General features: G+C 39.0%; 1 protein-coding gene across 1 annotated transcript in view; it reads right to left on the bottom strand.

Annotated features, from left to right (window-relative positions):
* diaph2 (diaphanous-related formin 2) overlaps positions 1–19,564 on the bottom strand; it is a 462,996-nt gene that overhangs the window by 174,514 nt on the left and 268,918 nt on the right. The window contains 2 exon segments of the mRNA XM_088080903.1: positions 7,854–8,093; positions 12,538–12,639. Coding sequence (XP_087937029.1) covers positions 7,854–8,093; positions 12,538–12,639 — 342 coding nt within the window.

Here is a 19,564-nt window from a genome sequence, read left to right as displayed (position 1 = left end):
TTGCCATGCTGTTCGAACGGCATGCTGGGAAAACTAATTAGCACAACCCACCTCTGTGTACTCCTACTGATAATATCCATGCTGTAAACAGCCTGCAGTTGGACATACCCACATGTGTGCACATGCAAACACACGTGTGCACACGCCAACGCACGCACAAGCAAGTGCTCACATTTAGGCAATGGTGAATTGAAACAATTACAGGCAGCCAGAGGCACACCGGCACAATAACACACATACTTTCATTAGATGAGGATCAATCATTTGCTCACGTTGGGTAATCACAATTTAATTTCATGGATTTTAAATTTTAATTTGTTTATTGTTATACCCAAAGCTGTCATTACTACGCAAAAAGGTGCATCTCTGGTACGCTGATTTCATCTGCTAACTAATATTAGTAATATGTAATAAAGACAGGGTAACCTGGGAGAGGTAAAAGGAAAAAAAAAAACATTTAACGAGTCGGTGGATGTTAGGAAACAGTTTATTTATTGAGGTAACAATTCTAAATAATGTGGTACTGTGGTACAATATACTAAATATCTCTGGATTATTTCATACTTTGGTCTCTGATAAAAAATGTTAATGGCTGGTATCTTTAACCTGGATTAATAAAGTGCACACACAGGAGAGGACAATGGGCACTCTGTGGGGTTTTACTGAGTGCGGCGGGTCTGAGCAGAGAAACCATGTTGTTTCAGGTAATAAGGCAGTCATTAAAATTATCTGATGAAACTGGAGGCATATTAGCATTGTGAGGTGAATACCATTGACATAATAAGACTGGACCAAGTCCACACAGCATACATATTCACTAATTCATAAATACACTCTACCCAAGTCTGTACTTTTAATATGTACAACTCTAATGAAATAATTTGTATTGTATAATTAGTGCTTTCAATTTTAATTTTAAAGAAAGTCTGGGACGATTAAAAAAAAAAAAAAAGAAACAAAAAAGATGAAGCTTTAAAAACAAAATGTGAAGCATAAACACTGTGTAGTTTAATCCTTTGTTGTATTTTGGCGGACTCAGGTGCCTGATCAGCAACATATTGCATTTTCTCTCCTTTTTATGCCGCACTCTGTATTCCTCAAAACAGAAAGAACTTCAGTAGTTTACTGCAAACTGCAATGAACACTGTCATCTTACAGCAAAGGCACATCTTTTGAATGTGTGGGGAAGAAAAACCTCTGTCAAAACTATTTTGAACTGATCTGCTCCTTGTAATAAATCAGGATATTTTACTGTCTAAAGGGCATGAACCCCACCCCCCTCCCAAAAAAAAATAACCTTTAATATAATGAAGTTCAATAACAAATGGGTTTCATCGGCTAAACAAGGGGCCCCAAGGTTGGTTTTATACACAATCAACACATCTGTGCTATCGCCTCAGCCTGTGAGTCTTAAAAGTCTGATATTGTCCTATTCAATACTGTAATACTGATAAAAAATAAAATGTGTAGAGCAGATACAGATATGGCAAAATTCTGAGGGCCACAGTCTGGAAGCACTAGAGGGTTTAGCAAACACATGAAGCTCTAACATTATAATGTCATATGGTAAATGTTACATACATTTATGTAATTGAGGTGGCCCCTACACAATTAGGTAACACTTTAGATCAGTGGTTCTAAACCTTTTTGTGTCAAGGACCCCTAAACTGATATGCATCAGGTTACGGATCCCCATTTGATAAGATTTAGCTTCAGGGACCTCCATGTGAAAAAATGTTGGTTGCTGGATATGATAGGGCCCAGAATTCTTCAGTTATCAACCACATGAGGAGACAGCCGTGGAGGTGAAAACCCAGTATCAGAAAGGTCACCCCTTTGACTCATACCTTTCTTCCAAAGTAACTGCATGTTCGCAGGTTTTCTGACACAGAAAAACATGTTAAAAGGAGGCTATGGGCTGCTTCCCATTGCTAGTGACCATACATGAGTATACTTTTCTATTTTTTTTTCCCCTACCGTGTCACATTACACATCACCAACAGGCCAGAAAGCAGGTTAGTAAACAGCTGAGAGCAGCTTGGAGGCCAGCGAAAAGGTGACGGTGGTTACTTTTTTGTTTGAGTGCTGCTTGAACAGAGAGGGGTGGTATTTTGTGGCAGCTCATCATTGTATTGCACTAGAAAAGGGGCTAAAATTTGCATGTCCACCTGCTGCCATAAATTTAATCACTTACAATTGGAGCCGACTGCAGCTGGAACAGCTAAATACCCGTAACCTGCAGTCATTTGTCCTGAGCATGAATGCTGATTGTAACCTTTCCCATTAAATACAAAAGCTGGATGTTAGTGGGTGTTTTTTGTCCAATTTGAGAGGGGATTTATTCACATTGGTCTCACTTCTATAGTAAATTAAATTGTAGAAATAAACTATTCTCTTTTTCTGGGGACCCCCTGGAACACCCTCAAGGACCCCAGGTTGAGAATCACTGCTTTAGATCATTTACAAGGAGACTAGTTTATCTGGCAGAAGCAAATGTACTGTATTTTTTAACATGGCATGTAGAGATAAAAAGAGCTGTTGTTGGTAGTAGTAACACATTCTGCTAAGGGCCTCTGTAAGGGCAGGGGGAATCCTACATAAAACCCAAGGTGCTGATGTTATTTTCACACGATTTTACATCAGGAATTCCAGTCAATGCAGCTTTAAGGAATCGTGAGAACTGTGCCAGGGGCTGTGGAGCATCTGTGCACAGGTTGTGGTGAGCTGGTCTGTGTCAAAGTCCAGGGCCATTTTTTAATCCTAGTCCATCCCCTGTCCTGGCCATTTTGAGTTTGTGCTAAAATCCAAACGTGAAAACGGCTTTTACTGTCAGAGATCCTAAGCTCTGGAATACTCTACTTTAAGAGCTTAGGCTACCTGGAGTTCTACCTAAATCTCCTCTTTAACACCACCTATATAAAATGCCTTTTAATGGCTGCCATTTTTTACACCTGCTGCTTACAATGTGTCTTATCCCATTATGTTTTAATGGTGGAGCTGGATAGAGTGTTTATAAATGTTTCTTCTTCAAACAAATCTGTTCATTTGAAAGAGATGGAAAAATGCTGCTTCATTACCGAGTTGCTGAAAGTGATATCATTCAATCTTTCATAACATAAATTGCCTTGAGGTAGTATTATTTCAAATCCCTCACTAGTTAGTGCAATGTGTTCCAATATATTCATCGTTTAGAGTGGCAAGGTATATTACAAGCAAACACACATCCATTTACATATCCAGATTGAAAATAAATAAATAAAACAATAATTAACTAATAACAGAAGAAGGGGGAATGGGAATATAGAAGCCTTACGCTAACAGAAGGATATTCTGCCCTTGATTGCTCAATTTAACTTCTGCAGATGGAGCTGCACCACAAGGACAAAATGTTCTACAGTTGCTCATATAGCTACATATTATGCCAAATTAGAAGAAGAAAAGTAAAGATAGTATATGTGGTTAACAGAAAAGCACACAAGGCCACAGTTGAGCACAAGTTCTGTGAACACAGAGAACATAGTGACTTACATTTTTCTATTTGCTGTGAAGATGACTTGTGTAATAACACGGATAATTGCAATAGTGATGTCAGCGATCAAAATACTATATTCTGAAAGCAGGAAACAACGTCACATTGACGCCCATTAGATGACTCCCTAATAACCAAGTTAAGTGCCTAATAGGTAGCCTGATAGTTCTGTTCAACTTAAAATGAACACAAATCACTGCCATGTGGTCATCAATTATTAAGCAGAGCCTGTGAAAGTGTTTTTCCCTCTGCGAGGCAGGGATAAACCCCAAGAGAAACAATATTTCTTTGTTTTTGAGTCATGCAGCAGATGGTTTTATTCATTTACCCAATATGTTTCATTATGGAAACAGGCTCTGCTATATTCTTAATCATCAAGTGTATTTTTATGCCATTTTCTCACAAAACAGATATTCTTCAGAAAAGTTATTTCAGCAAAAGTGAAACTTAAGTTACAACATCACAGTTTCTGTTCTGTGATGTACTGGAATGGATTATTTACATGGTGTACAGTTACAAAAGTGATTTATATCAAATCCTCAGCATTTGATTGGGCGGATAAAAGAGGGTAGGCATATCTCTTCCAGTCTCTTTCGATAGGGCTCTGTTTGCTATATGACCATGTCTTTATATGGAGATCATGACTGGTCCAGACACCAAACAAAATGTTTAGCTTACGGGTTCATTTCAGCAGTGTGTGGCTCACTGAATTTGTGCATTAGTGTTTAGCCCACTGGCTCCACCCTCTAGTTCCCACTCTGCTCATATAGTGATGATATCACAGATTTTTAAATCGCTAGAGGGAAAAATGCCTTTTGGGCCACAGGTGATTTTTTCACTGCAATAGTGCAAGAGACCACTGGGAAAAACTGTCCATAAGGCTGAGCTGCTGTCCTGGGGGCCTGACCCACAGGCTGTGAAATGTAGTTTTATATGACAGGTATGGCTTTCTAATGTCTCATCTGATTGGATAAACTTGGTAAAGACCCCTAAACCATTTTACCTGGTGCTACAGGAAAAGAAAATACCAATGTTTTATGTGAAAATACTCTGATATTGATTTTTTTTACATTTGCTTGACATATAACAATTCATAAATTATCAATAAACATAGGGACAATGGATTAAAACAGGTAAAAATGTATTTTCATTTAACTGGGTCTTGCCTATAATGTATTTTTCATATATTTTTCACACCAAACTACATTTACATGAGATCCACATTTCACCACTGTCCTTTTAAAACCAGAACGAATGTTCAGCTTGCAGAATACATGTGACCAGGCTGGCTCCCAAGAGATTTGGGTGTCCTTGGCAGGACGTGGGGCTGTAGTGGAGGGCTGAAGGTGGGTCAGCATTTGCCCTTCCTCTTGCTGCTCATTCCCATCATCAACCACCTCCTCCCTGATGAGCCCATTAGGTACCCTAGACCTGCCACCCAGGGGGCCATTTACTTGATTGACTAAAGTGAGAAAGCAGACTTTTTTTCTTGTCCATCTATAATGGCCCAATCAGCCCCCTGAGGCATTACCAGGCTCTACACTGACACTCCACACTGATTCAGTCAGCTTGCAGGAACACGAAAGGCACACTGGATCCACCGTACTAAAGCCCTTTTTACACCTGCAAGATTGCTGGCTTTCAAATGTGCGTGTAAGGCGGTGGCTTTTGGCATTCACACTTAGCTCTCCCATATGGAAAAATCCCATGTTGAGTGTTTCCACATGACACGGCTGATCCATTGGACATGATGCTTTAGGATATATCCTTTTTTCCCCCACTCATAACAGTTGTAGCGCTGCTGCAGAACAGCAGAGTTTGAGAAAAATGGCAGAAAGAAAAGTGTTAAACAATCTCTCACAGGCTGCCTAAAAGATGGATTTTGCAACTCATTTTGGTTGTTTATCCCCACAGCTTCATTGCCAATCTTAGGCAGTGCTGGGAGCATACTTGCCCCCTCTTCAGCACCCCCACGAGTTCTCCAAGCACTCTATAGGCCGCCCAATAAATATTCTCATCGCTTTTATCATCAATTAAATAAGACACTGAATGCCGCTGCCTGTGCTACACAGCACCACAGTCCCAAAGCAACTTTAAAGGGACAAGACAGCAAAGTGAATTTTTGGCTCTCAATAAAATCTTAATTTGTTGACACGTTGCTGATTTTGTAGACATACCTGCTTTTCTGGATCTTTATCCTATAAGCAGTTGGCATAGAAGACAGTTAGATGTTTAGGAAAACTAGATTTTTTAAAATCTTTTTAGAAGTGTTATGCATGTGGGAATGTTTGGGATAGGTTTTTACTGAAGATTTTGCTATATTTTCTTTCTCTCCAAATAAGATATGTCAAAAAAAAGATCCTCAAGGAATCTTCAAACATAAATTAAACAAACAAAAAAAAAACTATTCAAGGGAGTTTTTAAATGTTCATTTAATTTCTATAACTTGAACCTAATTTTTCAAACAGAATTCTGTGAATTTCAAAAATGTAATTTTCTTGTGTTTAAAAAAATAACTAAATTTGAAATTAGAGATGAACACATCATCTTAGAAATAGAGCTGCTAAGAAAATGTGTCCAAATATGTGTATGCCATATGCAGTATTGCAAAAAATCATTGTCTGATCGATATGGCAATTCCTGGTACCACATCAGTAAAAATATTGTACATCAGTTCCAAGACTCCATAAATGTGAAGTCCTTTTGTGGGCTTAAAATGTTTAAAAACCAACAGAATTTATAGAAAAGCAGCTTAAAGTCTGACAAGAACTAAAAAATGTGTTACAATATCATTATTTGTGTTAATAAATAAACATTTTCCTATTAAACGGTCCAAGTTTATAGGTCATCATGCTGTTGTGATTTTTTTTTACCCTTTTAAAATCCGAACTTAAAACCCACTTTTAATTGTGACATGATGAACCGTTGCTCTGTCTGCTTAAGGACTCTCCTCTCAGAACAGTGTAAGAAAGCCTCTTGCCTCACTGCCTGCCTGATGTCATTTTGTGTATGTGTGTGTGTAACTGGACAGGTCTGCTACAAGAGCTTGGTGGTGCTTGGTATAGCTGTGTGTGCACGCTGCCAGTCCTCTCTTTAACACCTCTGCACGCTGTGATTTTACCTGCCAGCGGACACAGACGCTGTCTTTTTTTGGCTCGAGTTTGATTGCACTCCACGCCTCATCACGGTCGTTATTTGTTGTATTGAAACAGTCTTCATTAGAAAGGCACAGTATAGCTCTAGTCTCTGAAAAGTACTTGGGTCGTGCTTACAAAAGGCCTGAATAAATGCCACATCTGTTTTTATCTCTTTCCACATTCAGCAGAAAAATCTTGCGAGCATGTCTCTATTGTATTGTATTTGGTGCAGCCTTATCTCAATTACTGTCAAACAAATGTGTGATACATAAAGAGCAGAGGACATTGAAATGCTGCTTTTAAACATGTATAACTACTTTTTGCATATTAAGGTTGAGTTAAAAGATCATCAGTTTATGATGATGTACGCATCCTGCCATCACCGTGAGGCACCAAATCTCAATCTAAAATTGTTTCTGTGGTTTTGCGATGGTGGAAAAGCAGAATCCCTCAGCAGAATTCCACTTAGTCTTAAAATCACTTGACAACCTCCCTCCACCAAGAACACTTGCTCATCTGATATGTTTTTCTCTCTTTCTCTGACCTTGTCTCTCTATATCTCTTTCTTTATCAAGTCATTTGCTGTGCACTTATGTCTTACTTCATGCACCTGCAACCCTCAAGGACTCATGTCAGGTAACACATTCTCTAAACTTCCTAAGTGATTTCTTGTGGCTTGGATTGGACCTCATTTGTTCATTAGACAAATATGAATAAATGAAAATCAAAAGTATTTGTTACACGTCCAGTCAGCCACATTTTTACTGACCCTTACAGGGAAATCGGTTTACAGCCAGGATTCATACAATACACACTAATATTGTCATTCTGTGTCCTGTTACTGCTTTGCTTGTGTGAGTGTCTGCTTTATGTCTTTGTGTTCTAGGAGCAGCTCACTTAAGACTGATTGAGGGCACCTGGGTAAAGGTCTACGTACTGTATATAAGCTGCTCCTTACTCTGTCCACACACTCTGGCTCCTTGACACAAGACCAAGCTTTTTGTATGTTCTCTTATTTGATCCTTTTTTAAAAAAAATATATGTTATTCCTTTTCATCTAACCCGATGCTGTGTCCTTCCTTATGCTCCGTCTTTCAAGCCAGTCGTAATAGTATTCTGAAGCAGTTACATTAAAATTGGCCATATAGCATTTTCTCAACATGATGTTAATGTGTGTAGTGTGTTACCTTGCATAGGAAGCTGATGTTGAAACCAAACGTCTGGGCATTCCTTGAGCCAGCATTCATGTAATTTCCAACCATCAACACCAACTCCAGGAGTTTGCTTAAGCCTTCACTCTTCTTCACCTCCTCGCAGGCAAACGTCACATTCATGATGTCCGGCCGGATGTTATTCACCTGCTCCTCAAACGTCAGCTTGAACAGAATGCCGTTAAGACGTGGTCGAAGGAGTTTGACTGAACTCATCTGAGGAGATGAACGAAAAAATAAAAACATACAATGTAATGGTCTGTATTGGAAATATACAAAAAACAAGGCATTGCGACAGTTAGTCAGTTACACAGTATATGTATGTTCAGGTTAAATGTTATAAGAGCACATGTTCGTATAATTAAAATCACCCATTGTCCCTTCTACCTGAGTGGATTCTGTGTTTGTGTGACATTTTAAAATATAATAATTATGCCTTTTCTTGGTGCACTTACTTTTTAACTTGATGCGCCAGATGGTTCGTCGCAGAGAACTAAATGAGAAGCCAAAATTGGAAACTGTTTGGCAAAGTGTAGGCACACTTAAAGAGATACTTAGCAGGTGACTGGATGAACCATCTATCTATCACTGTCATCATCACATATGCTTCAGTGCAGTTCTTGTTCTTCTTTCAATAAAGAAAGATTTTCCAGTTCTGATATAACTGATGCCATTACAGCATCCATGCTGAAGCAATCGCTGTTGTATTGAGCAAACAGTCGCCTTTTTGTGCCTTTTTATGAAAACTACAGTTCCTCTAATGGCCACTTGAGGATGGCTTCAATCCTTACAGACCCCCATTTTAAAATGTCCAACTTCACAGCAGAAAAAAAACACTATTACAGCCTAGTACAAAACACTGTTTCAGTGTCTATAGCTAATTTTTTAAGGACTTGGCAAGCTAACAGCTAATATTAGGGGTAGCTCCACCCTCTCCACCAAATATGGTCACTTCTGGCTCCAAAATTCAAAGATGGTGTCAGCCACAATGCCAAATTAAGCTTTAAAAATGGGAAACCACAAACCAGTGAGTGACTTCACCATGGCTACATCCATTATTTTATGCAGTGTATGGTTGCCAAACACACCTACACCATACCAGTAGCTGCCAGTGGCTTTCACAGGTGGCTAATTGGCCCGAATCACCACAAACGTGTAACCTGACAACAATGATTTTTGTGTGACTATACCCCATCGAACAAAACCCAACACAACTGGAATGAAATATTTTCAAAATAAACACCTTTGTTCTGTGAAGGGCAGAGAAAAGCATGCAGGTTTTTTTTTTCTTTTACAATAACCACCAATAAAAACATTTTTTTTTCCCCAATGCAATACCACCATGCTTACATCACTATTTATCAGCTCATTATTTGTGTGTTCCATCCTTAAAATCGATCTATTTAGTAAAGAGCAACACTTCATAACAGTGCAAGTTGCAGCTGCAAACTGCACTTGTTTGACAAATAGTGCACATCTATCTATGAACAAAATACATCTGTATAAAGGCATGAAAACCTTTGTGAATGTGACTATTAGTTCTCAAGCATGAATCCTGCTCCTCGCAATCTTAGAGTTATTTGAAAAATAATTTAGAATGCGAGTTGCTGCAATAACTTTTCATAGTGTGACAGGACAAAGACAGAGAAGAAATCCTATAAAGTTACACCACCTTGTCATCACCGTCATGTTGAATCTCAGGCGTAATTAATGCCGCAACTGGTTTAAATGAACTGAACATCAACTATCCTCATTAGCAAATGAGATTAACCTCTTTCCAGCTTCCCTCCTGACTTTCATAGGGATAAAGGAATCTCCCATTAAACAGATTTGTCATAAATAATAGAACAGCCTTAATCAATACTTGTGGGCTTAGGAAGTGGAATCACTGAAGCTAAAATAAAAACTGAGAGAAAAAATAGTTATGAAAATGGGAGGGAATTAAAACAAATAGGGTTTTGGCTGTAAGATATGTGGCAAAGCAGCAACCACAGACAAATTCTACAGATTGCCGCATAATCCGGTGCTTTAAGGCAACCTTCAGATCCAACCCATAATGTTTCATTACTGCTCAAATTTATTCATGTGCATGGGCAAGTTGTCTGTCAAACAACCCCCTCCTCCACACCAACATTCCCACCCACCTCACTTCCTTGTATGCATGCATGCGAGTATGTACACAAACACAAACACACACACACACACACAGTCCTCCCCTCTCCCTCACTTGAATTGATTTGTATACAATAAGGAGAAATCACAATAAAAGCCAGCACAGTGGTGACAGCTCTGGCAGAGAAAAGCTTGAACGTGGCTTATTTCCCAGGGGAACTAAATAGCTCTGCATTGAGGAGCTACTTCATCAGTAGGGAGGCATATGATCACAAAATTGGTGAGATCACGAAGGAAACTGCCACCCCCTGCTTCATTACATCTCCTAAAAGACATAGGCAAAAAAAAAAAAGCCTTCAGTGAGTTAAGAGAATAGCTAGGGAGATGGAGCACATCTATGACCCCTGGGTCTAATTGAACATTTCTTTTGTAAAACTGTGTAATGTACCTCTATGATCTTGTTGTAAAGTTAAGTTTAAAGATAACACTTCCTTTTGCATTTGCTTAAAGTGCTGGGTATTCACTTGGTAATGGATGGCAAGAGCAGTTAATTAAAAAGTAATTACAGCTGTAACTAAGTGGAAAGGTCAGTACAGCTTGATGATGTACTTCCCTTCTTCTACAACTGATTTACAGTACAACTCTGCCTCTTCAGTCACACTCCGTACTCGGTGGGATTGCCGGGAAGAGTGCAGGTCAGGTGTGAAAGGGTAGCAGGTAGAGTGGAGTTGAGCATGTGTGAAGCACAGGTTAATGGATGGAAACATGTCGATTCAAAACAAGAACACGTTTTTTTTGTTGTCATTTTTCAACTCCAACTCCAAAATCTCAATTATGTCCATAGAATAGGTCAAACTGTAGAGTGTGCTTCAAAGCGGCCCTTAAGTGTAATTTTGGCATTTTTATGTTTTGTGTTTTACTTAGCTGTATTCCCAAAATGTTGATTAGCCACATTGTTTGCTATTTTTTTTTTAATAACTTGATTTTGTGCTCAAAGTTAAAAACAGGATTGTTGCTAAAACAGGGGAATGGCATTTGATTGTTGACTCGTATATATTGTAGTGTCTGCAAGTCATACATCATCCTTCAAGCACCATAGTGAGCAAGCTAGTCAACTTGTATTTTACTTATTTTTATTGTAGCATTATAGCCTTAGTTTTATCTCTGTTGGCGTGCCTGTTTACCTGTCTATTGATTGGTCTTTCAATCTGTCAGTTTGACTTTCTAGTTAAAACTTAAAACTTTGTTGTGACATTAGTTAGCAAGCCTAACTTATTGCACTAGTTAACTGAGGGTTTTTATTTTACTTATTTAGTTTCCTCCACTGGCTCTCTTTTTTCCATCTTACAGCTGGAGCACACTGCCAGATGGATAGACATGTTGCCAAGGTCCAACATTTGAAACGCAGCTCCAGGATATTTTGAAGGTTCTGCTGTCCACCAGCACTGGCTCTAACAGGTCAGGACGCTGGGAAGCACACAAGATGTGCTGAACATCTCCATGCAGCAACAGGAGAAAAGTCCAGTAAGAGAAACAAAAACACAAAAAGAATCGCAGTCCTTCCCTGCGCAGTACCCATAATTCCATTTCAATCGGAGGACCTTGGCAACATGTCTATCCTATCTGCGGTACTGTTTACTGTAATAACCAGCAATTTCATCAACTTAAGTGCCATATCACTGTTTTTAAGCTACAGTAGCTGTAATCTGGTTTTCACTGTAATGCATTACGTCCAACTGTTAACCCCAACCCCATTCTCTGTTTGAGAGAGAACGTTAATGTGAAAAAGAAAGTAGCAAATGACTGCAGCTGTAATTATTTGCTAATAATTAATATTTGTCTGGTCTTTTGATGACTGAATACATATATTATTTTGTGAAGCTTTTACTCCAGTTTTACAGCATTATTTATCTTGTTGCTGCAAAAGATAAAACTTTGACTCGTCATTGTTAATCGATTAGAGGATTGGGATACATCACCGAGCTGGTTGACTGCAGTGGCATGCTTTTCAAAGAACTTTATTACAGAGCAGGATTCATAGCCTTAGGGTATGATTTTATCATGAGACAACATTGACAGTTGATGTCAAAAATATGCCATTTGCTGAACTCTTGTTGCTGAATCCTAATAAAAAACGATTGAAATGTTCTCAGCAAGAGTCAAAGGTGCTTTTTGGAAATCAGAGCCTCCATCGTTTGGAAGCTCGGTTACAAAATGTTAACTTTTCTTTATTAAATATGCTCTTTATAATGTTAGATGTTGTAATTAAATATTACTGGGACTCTCAGGGATGTATCCATCTAAATTATACATTTCTTAATTTCTGTGTATGAAAAATAATGAATGCTGGAGGAGGACAGACAAAAGCGCTAAAGTGTAGTGTATGTTTGTGAGTCTTGTGAGACAGCGAGTGAGCAACGAAGAAAAAAATTGAATTTCTCAAGTGTGTATGCTTGCAATTGTTTGACTGTCATAGACTGGGAGTATGATTGTGTATACTGTGTGTTCTCTTGGGGCAATCCAGTAGTCACCAGGAAATTATACTTACCACAATGCCAAACTGCTCCGACTCCACTAGCTCTTCATATTCACCCTTTAGTTCCGCCAGCGCATTCAGCTCTTTCTGCTCTGGCAGGTTCTTTATCAGGTTCTACAAATGGGAGAGCACACACAATCCCACACACACACACACACACACACACACAAACAGAGAGAGCTACTGTTAATGCAAATCTCATTTTCTGTCCATGTCAGGATAAAAATCACCTCGCAGACGAGGATGACACACAGTAGGAGGAGAGAGGAGTCTGTACAAGCAAAACAGCTGAGTGTGTTTCTACTCAACTTAACTGGTTGGCTACCTAACAGTTTGAAAATACATTTTTAAATGCAGTTTCCTTATCAGAAAGTACAAGTGTTTGCCCTTGGATGAACTTTTCCATAACAATGTAAGAACACATACTCACATGATGCTTGTCATACATTTGTACATATGAAAAACTTTCTTTTAAGTTCAAAGAAAGCATTTTCCTCCCCGTACTTCTATCTTTATTGGACCAAATTTTAGTCCATAGAAGTTTGCTGGTGGTTTTGTAGTGGGATAAGTAGATAAGGTCACATAATCACTGCTCACTGTTGGCTTTTTACTGTGACAGTGGTGGCCCTCAGCCAATTACCGAACATGTCAGAGACCTTCAGATAACTGACCTTCTACTGCATAATCCACATCACCTTGCAACTGCTGTAAAAGTACATGCAACAGTTTTGCCATTAATTTGCTACTTTTATGTTAAATTCCCCGAGCAGAAGCAGGAAAAAAATGGTGCTGGTGGTGAGGTTGAAGATTAAGATGGAGATGAGGCAGATAATGGGAGGGGCTGTGTTTTCTGTAAATGTTAATTGTTTGTGTGAAGGTCAGCCAAGTTAATAAAATTGACCACAGCGACTTTTCCCTCTTTTTCTCAGAGGAAAAGAAGAGGAAGAGGTGCCCTTTTCCAGGTCTTCACAAGGCTTCCTTCCTCATTAGTTCCCCAAATTTATTCAGCGGTAGAAGACTGGCGCAGGGTCACGTGGCCAGATGGGAGTCGAGACAGGAAAAACAGAGAGGAGACGCTGCTACTGGGCCACGGGCCTGGCTGACCACTCCATAGACCTCAGCGCCACGGCCAGTGTCTGCTGCCCACTAATGATGACATCTCTGTCCTTCCCTCGGGGAATGCAGCAATATAAAAAGTAAGCCATAATGCAGGGCTGGCATTCCTGTTTGGGAGGGAGCCATTATATCAAATGTTGCTTGCTTTTGCTGAAGCTCCAATTAGGGTCTGCGGCAAGCAATGGTTCCATGATAATGAAGGCTTTTGATCATATCAGCAGAAGAAGAGGATTGTTGATGATATAAAAACAAAAAACATCTTTGTGTAATTGGATTTATAAGGATGGATTTATGTTGGAGTTAAATGATGACTGGGCACATGGTTTGTCTTGTTTGTTTTTTGTCCCTTATTGGTTGAGGGCAATAAATTTACTGTTAGAAGCACAAAGCTAATGTTACTAATTATTCACTCGTGACCTTTGGTAAAGGAACTCTTTCTAAAGCTGTTTTGCATATCTGATGACTTTTTCATGAAAAGGGAAAAGAAAAATAATTGAATTCTGAAACTGGGAGGGTTGTTATTATTTTTGTTTAGAATAAGTTACAGTTAAAGCTGGGTAGGCAGTTTTATTTTGGTGTCATTTAGATCCCATAATTCATTTTGAGAATATTTTAATCGCAGTGGTCTGATAGAAAACTATACTTCTCCACCTTATCTTGGCTCTGTTTTTAGGCTTTCGAAAATCTAGCTCTTGACGGGAGACTTTGGCCAATCACAGGTCATTTCAGAGAGAGGGCGTTCCTATTGACTTCTACAGATACAGATGAATGTGCACCTTCTTTAATGTGGTGAAAGCCTATTTCAATGGCTGAAAACCCTACAGAGAAAGTTACTTTTTCAGCATTGGCAGCAACTGCTTACACTGCAAATAAACTGCAAACAATAAAGATGAACTTAATAGAATAGAGTCTAAAAGAGAGTCTGACAAAGAAACAAAATGTGTCAATATCTGTTAAGTGTTTAAGAGATGGAGAGAAAATAATGCTTATAATTTAGCCTTCTGCTAACTGGAGCCAAAGGCTCAACGCTGCAGCTTCAAATCACAGCATGTCCTTCATCTGATTCCCTACTGCTACAGACCACCTCGCCCGAGGAGTTTGGGCAGCAGCTCCAGATTTGGACCCCCAGTAAGCAGCCACAGCAACCCATATCCTGCCAAAATAATCTCAAACTTTGGGGACCAGACAGCCCTCATTCTGCCCCAGATAAGCAAACTTTCTGTTGCTGCTGTAACAGAGGTTAGACCTGGTGCTGTCTGGCCATGAGTCCACTGTGACAGTCAACAGTGGCAGGTTTGCACTGGTCGAATTTGAGCTGCTACAGCTGAAGACCCAGGGTCTGTCTCTCAAACTGCAGCCCACTCTTTTTGTGACAAAGCAGCCCACAACCACAGGGACTGAGTGTGAGGGACTGTGGGGTGGCAATTTTTGTTTCTGTCTCTGGTAACAGAGAGAGAGGTTGAGGCAAGGAGGGGCTGAGTAAATGTGCTGCACTCAACTTCTACAATGAAATGTGATTAAATAAATAAATACATGGGAAACAATAGATTTCCAAACACTGTAAGGAGTACAAACATATGTCTGCGGCCGTTTGGTGGAGGGGCTTACGACAGAGAGCGGAAAGCTGCAGGAGGAGGGGGATTTTTCCTCATTAAATTCTGCTCTGGATTTTTTATGCCACTTCGCCAGTGACAGCTGAGGCTGAAGGCATCATATTTTCTGGTTGTACGTCGATCCGTACTTGTGAATGTGATATCTCAAGAACGCCTCATAGAATTTCTTCAGATTTGACACAAACATTCGCTTGGACTCAAGGAAGAGCTGCATAGAGTTTGGTGAGCATAGGACAGAGTTCCTGCGACCTCGTCAGTCAAATCCTTGTGAAAGCAGTATCTCTAGAGCGCCTTGAGGGGATTCCTTTAAATTTGGCACATACGTTCAAGTGTACTAAAAGATGTGCTGATTAGATTTTGATGTTCAAAGGTCAAGGTCACTGTGACCTTGCATCTGTTTCATTCTCTTGAGCACAATATCTCAAGAGCAACTTGAGGGAATTTCTCCAAATTAAAAAAAAAAAAAAGAATTGTTGGACTCAACCATGACCTGATCAGAATTTGGCGTTCAGGGGTTAAAGGTCATGGTGACCTATTCTTGTGAACACCTTGACGGAACTTCTTCAATTTTGACACAAACATTTACTTGGACTCAACAATAAGCTGATTAGAATTTGGTGTTCAAAGGTCAAGGTCACTATGACGTTGCATCTGTCTTATTTTCGTGAACACAATATCTGAAAATGGCATTGCGGGAGTTTCTCAAATTTTGTGCTAACATCCACTTGAACTCAAGAATGAACTGATTAGAATCTGCAGGTCGAAAGTCAAAGGCTAATGTCCCGGTGACCTCATAAAACACTTGTTGTAACTTAAGAACTTTGGGTGTCCGCCTTAAAACTGTGCTTATTGTACAGATCTTTGCTGCCAGGGTGAAGATGCGTGTGAAGCTTTCATGTTTTTACAGACAGGGATAAAAACTATAACAACTAGACATAAGTCATAGGTTGCAACTTAACTGTTGCACGGAGGCATTCAACTGTGTGGCGGTAAACCTAGTTTAAACCATTAAATTGCTGACTGAAATGCATTTGTATCTGTGTGAAATCTTAAAATTTGCAGCATTAACTCAAAATATTTTTAAATATAAAGACTAATCTTATTCAGAGTGAAGTGTATATATGTATACAATAAAACTCCAAGTGAACAAAAAAAAAAGATCTGCCAGTCTACAAGAGAAAGTGCAATACACTGAATATAAAATCTTGAACTCTGAAAGACATTAGTAGCTGAATTATTGACATAGTTCTCCTTGAAAATGTGTCAGTGGTTCTGAATGGAAGGTCATCAACATAGCAGCAAACCATTCATCCATTGCAAGTTATTGCTAATACTGTTGCAAATCCGATTAATTAGGCTATTCTTCTCAGGCATTTCTCCCTGAGCAAAGATGAACAATGTTGTTTTCACCCCTGTACAGTAAGTCTTTTACAGCGCCTTTCCATTTGAGTAGAGTCTGGTTTGTCATAGTATAGAAATTGCGGAAATGTGTCCTTGAAAGTGTCTGGTGTATGTATTTCAGCCAATTTTTAATATTGTATGTACTTCCAATACTTTTTAGCGTGCAAAAATCCATGGAGACATATAAAAACGTGCATGCACACAGAACTAATAATACTAAGAACTGTCTTTTTTAAAGTGGCCTGATTACATTAAAAAGGGACTGAACGTTTTGAGAGGTGAAATTACATTTCAAAAAGCTGCAGCTAAATACATCTGAAAGGCACAGAAGACTAGGTAATGGAAAATCGAATCCACCTTGTGCTTGTCATTTCATTTGTCTGTCATCTTGTTAATTATTAGAGACCCCACGGAGTACAATTGACACAAAGGCAGCACCATATGTGTGGCAATGTGGGAGACTGGGTGATGATGCTGGGCCAGACTCCTCACCACAGGCCACCAGACACACACAGCAGTCTAGGAGAGATTACTGGAAGTACGCTAGCAACACTACACATTCATTTACCGCCTTGGGCGAAGATGAAGGCGCTACGTATCAGCACACGAGCCAAGATGCAGCAATCCACCAACAAAGCAGACTGCGACAGCAAAATTTGGTTGTTCGGGTTAGAACCTCATAAATCCTACTCCCCTGTGAAAAATAAAAACAGACTGAAGGCTGAATGTGTGAAAAAGTTAATATATTTAATAACTGGTACATGTACATTCAGTGTACATTCAGCAGCCAAAAAAAAGGTACGAATAGCTATGTTAACAAATGGAAAATGTGCCTAGAAATACTGGGGCTTAACGCGTCAGTAGAAACCATATGCTGAGTACAAAATGTACAACCTATCATCATGGTTTCCTTTCAGTATTGTCTTCTTTTCAACAACTGATTTAGTTTCCTGTTTCCTCAGAAATACTCTAAGGGTCTGTGCATGTCAGCTGCTCCTACATTCAAAAAACAGTTATGGCCTCCATACCTATTCTTTCTCTGCTGACTGTTACAATAAGCTTCCACTTTCAGTACCGTATAAATTCATGCATATCTTAATCTGGCTCCCAAAAAACTTCCTTTTGTAAATTCTGGGTATGATCATTAAAATGTGTATTCAACTGTCAATCAACTGCATGCTCAGTAGACTGATCAGAATCAATTAATCTTTGTCAGGGAGAGCGGTAGTCCAATAAGACACACACTAGCACAATTCATTTCCATCAGTGTGCAAATGTGAGAATATACGATTGGTGCTTGCCTGTCAAAATGTGTTAAATTTCAATTTAAAGAATAACCATTACATTAATCTGAAGAGAATTGTCTTTGGTTGTTGCCCTATTCTAAAACAGATTAGGCTATCATTGCACACAATACTCAATCAATTTATTATAGATTTACTGTCAGCAGGTCAACTCAAGGACTCCAAGAGATCCTCACAACACTGCTACAACTGTTTTCCGCTAATATTTCCTCGGAACATTTTTGGTACATATACAGAAAATAAATACATAAATATTGTTAAAAGAATCCCCCCATTGCTGCACAGACAGTGAAAGGTGTACTTGAGCAAGAGAAGCAGTTGTGAGGGTAAAGGAGAGTGTAAAAGTAATGAGATACAGGTTACGGTTCACCAAACATTTGTAGAGGATGACAGTATCTGTAGGGCTTTCACTTCCATACTTTGATCTCTGCTGCTGTCAACTAGCTTCCAGTGAATCAAGTTCAGTTTCACAGCATCCATGAACCCATGCCAAGTTAATACAGTTTAAAAGGGGGGTATTAGGCATGTATTAGGCATACACTTAACCATACAGTTTACAGCACCGCATGCTGCTAAAAACAGCAGGTGCTGATGTAGTGCAAAGTAAAAATCCTTTGATATTCAAAATACAATTAATGTCAGTAAAAGTATGCTCTATTCTATATTTGGATCAAGGAGAACTTCAGGAAAAAATAATAGAATACTGTGTATATATCTATTATGCCAAAAACTATAGTTAAAGGTATATTTCATCCCCCAAATGACCTTTTGTTTATTAATTACTCACCCCAAGTTATGTTGCATTAAAACATGCCTTGGAAGAATCCAAACAAACTGAGAAAATTCTTGATGATTTTAAGTAAAAGGGGTCCACGTTCAATAATAGCAAACTATATCAAAACATCTATTAACCTCACACAACTTATCTGTATAATACAAATCTCGTTCTTTCGGTCGTATGATCAGTACTTCCCAAACAGACAGTCGTTTCCAACAGGGAAATTTAACTAAATATCAGACTTATCTATGCTTTCTTCAAAGCCAGACTCCATAGACAAAAACTTTTTATTTTTATTTTTTACCTTGCTTAACATGGGAGCTTCTGGTCTACCATGGCCATGAACTCTTGGTGAATGTTATCATGTGACTTGTTGGTGTTTTAAGGGTTAGATCAGATTAACCAATTGCTGTCGTTAAATGTGGATCCCTATGACTTCAATTCATCAAGAAGTTTCTCCATTTTTTAATTCTTAAATTATAGTCGAGGCATGCGAGAAAAACAAAGTTTTCTCCACAAATTCAATGAAACACAGGGTGAGTAACTGATTTATAAATGGTCATTTTGGGGGTGAAGTATTGCTTTAAGCCAAGCTGGAGTGTACACTTGTTGTGTGGAACAGGAGGTGTAAGACGTACCAAACCTTATTTATGACCACTATTTTGTGAAATATAATTAGAGCACAGAGAAGCATATTCCCAGCAGTAATGTCAAGATGATAAGGAAAACCAAGAAAGCTTAAGATATAGCGTGGGACATGCCAATCGATAAAGCTTTTCTCAGAGCAATAAAGTCTTTATTAAGCTGGGTTAAATAAAGGAGAAAAG

Source organism: Plectropomus leopardus, chromosome 8 (assembly GCF_026936395.1).
Source record: "Plectropomus leopardus strain MGB_pleo_1.0 chromosome 8, ASM2693639v1, whole genome shotgun sequence".
NCBI classification, from domain to species: Eukaryota; Metazoa; Chordata; class Actinopteri; order Perciformes; family Serranidae; genus Plectropomus; species Plectropomus leopardus.
The sequence above is the reverse complement of the archived record's forward strand: the minus strand, read 5'-3'. Positions and strand labels throughout refer to the sequence as shown.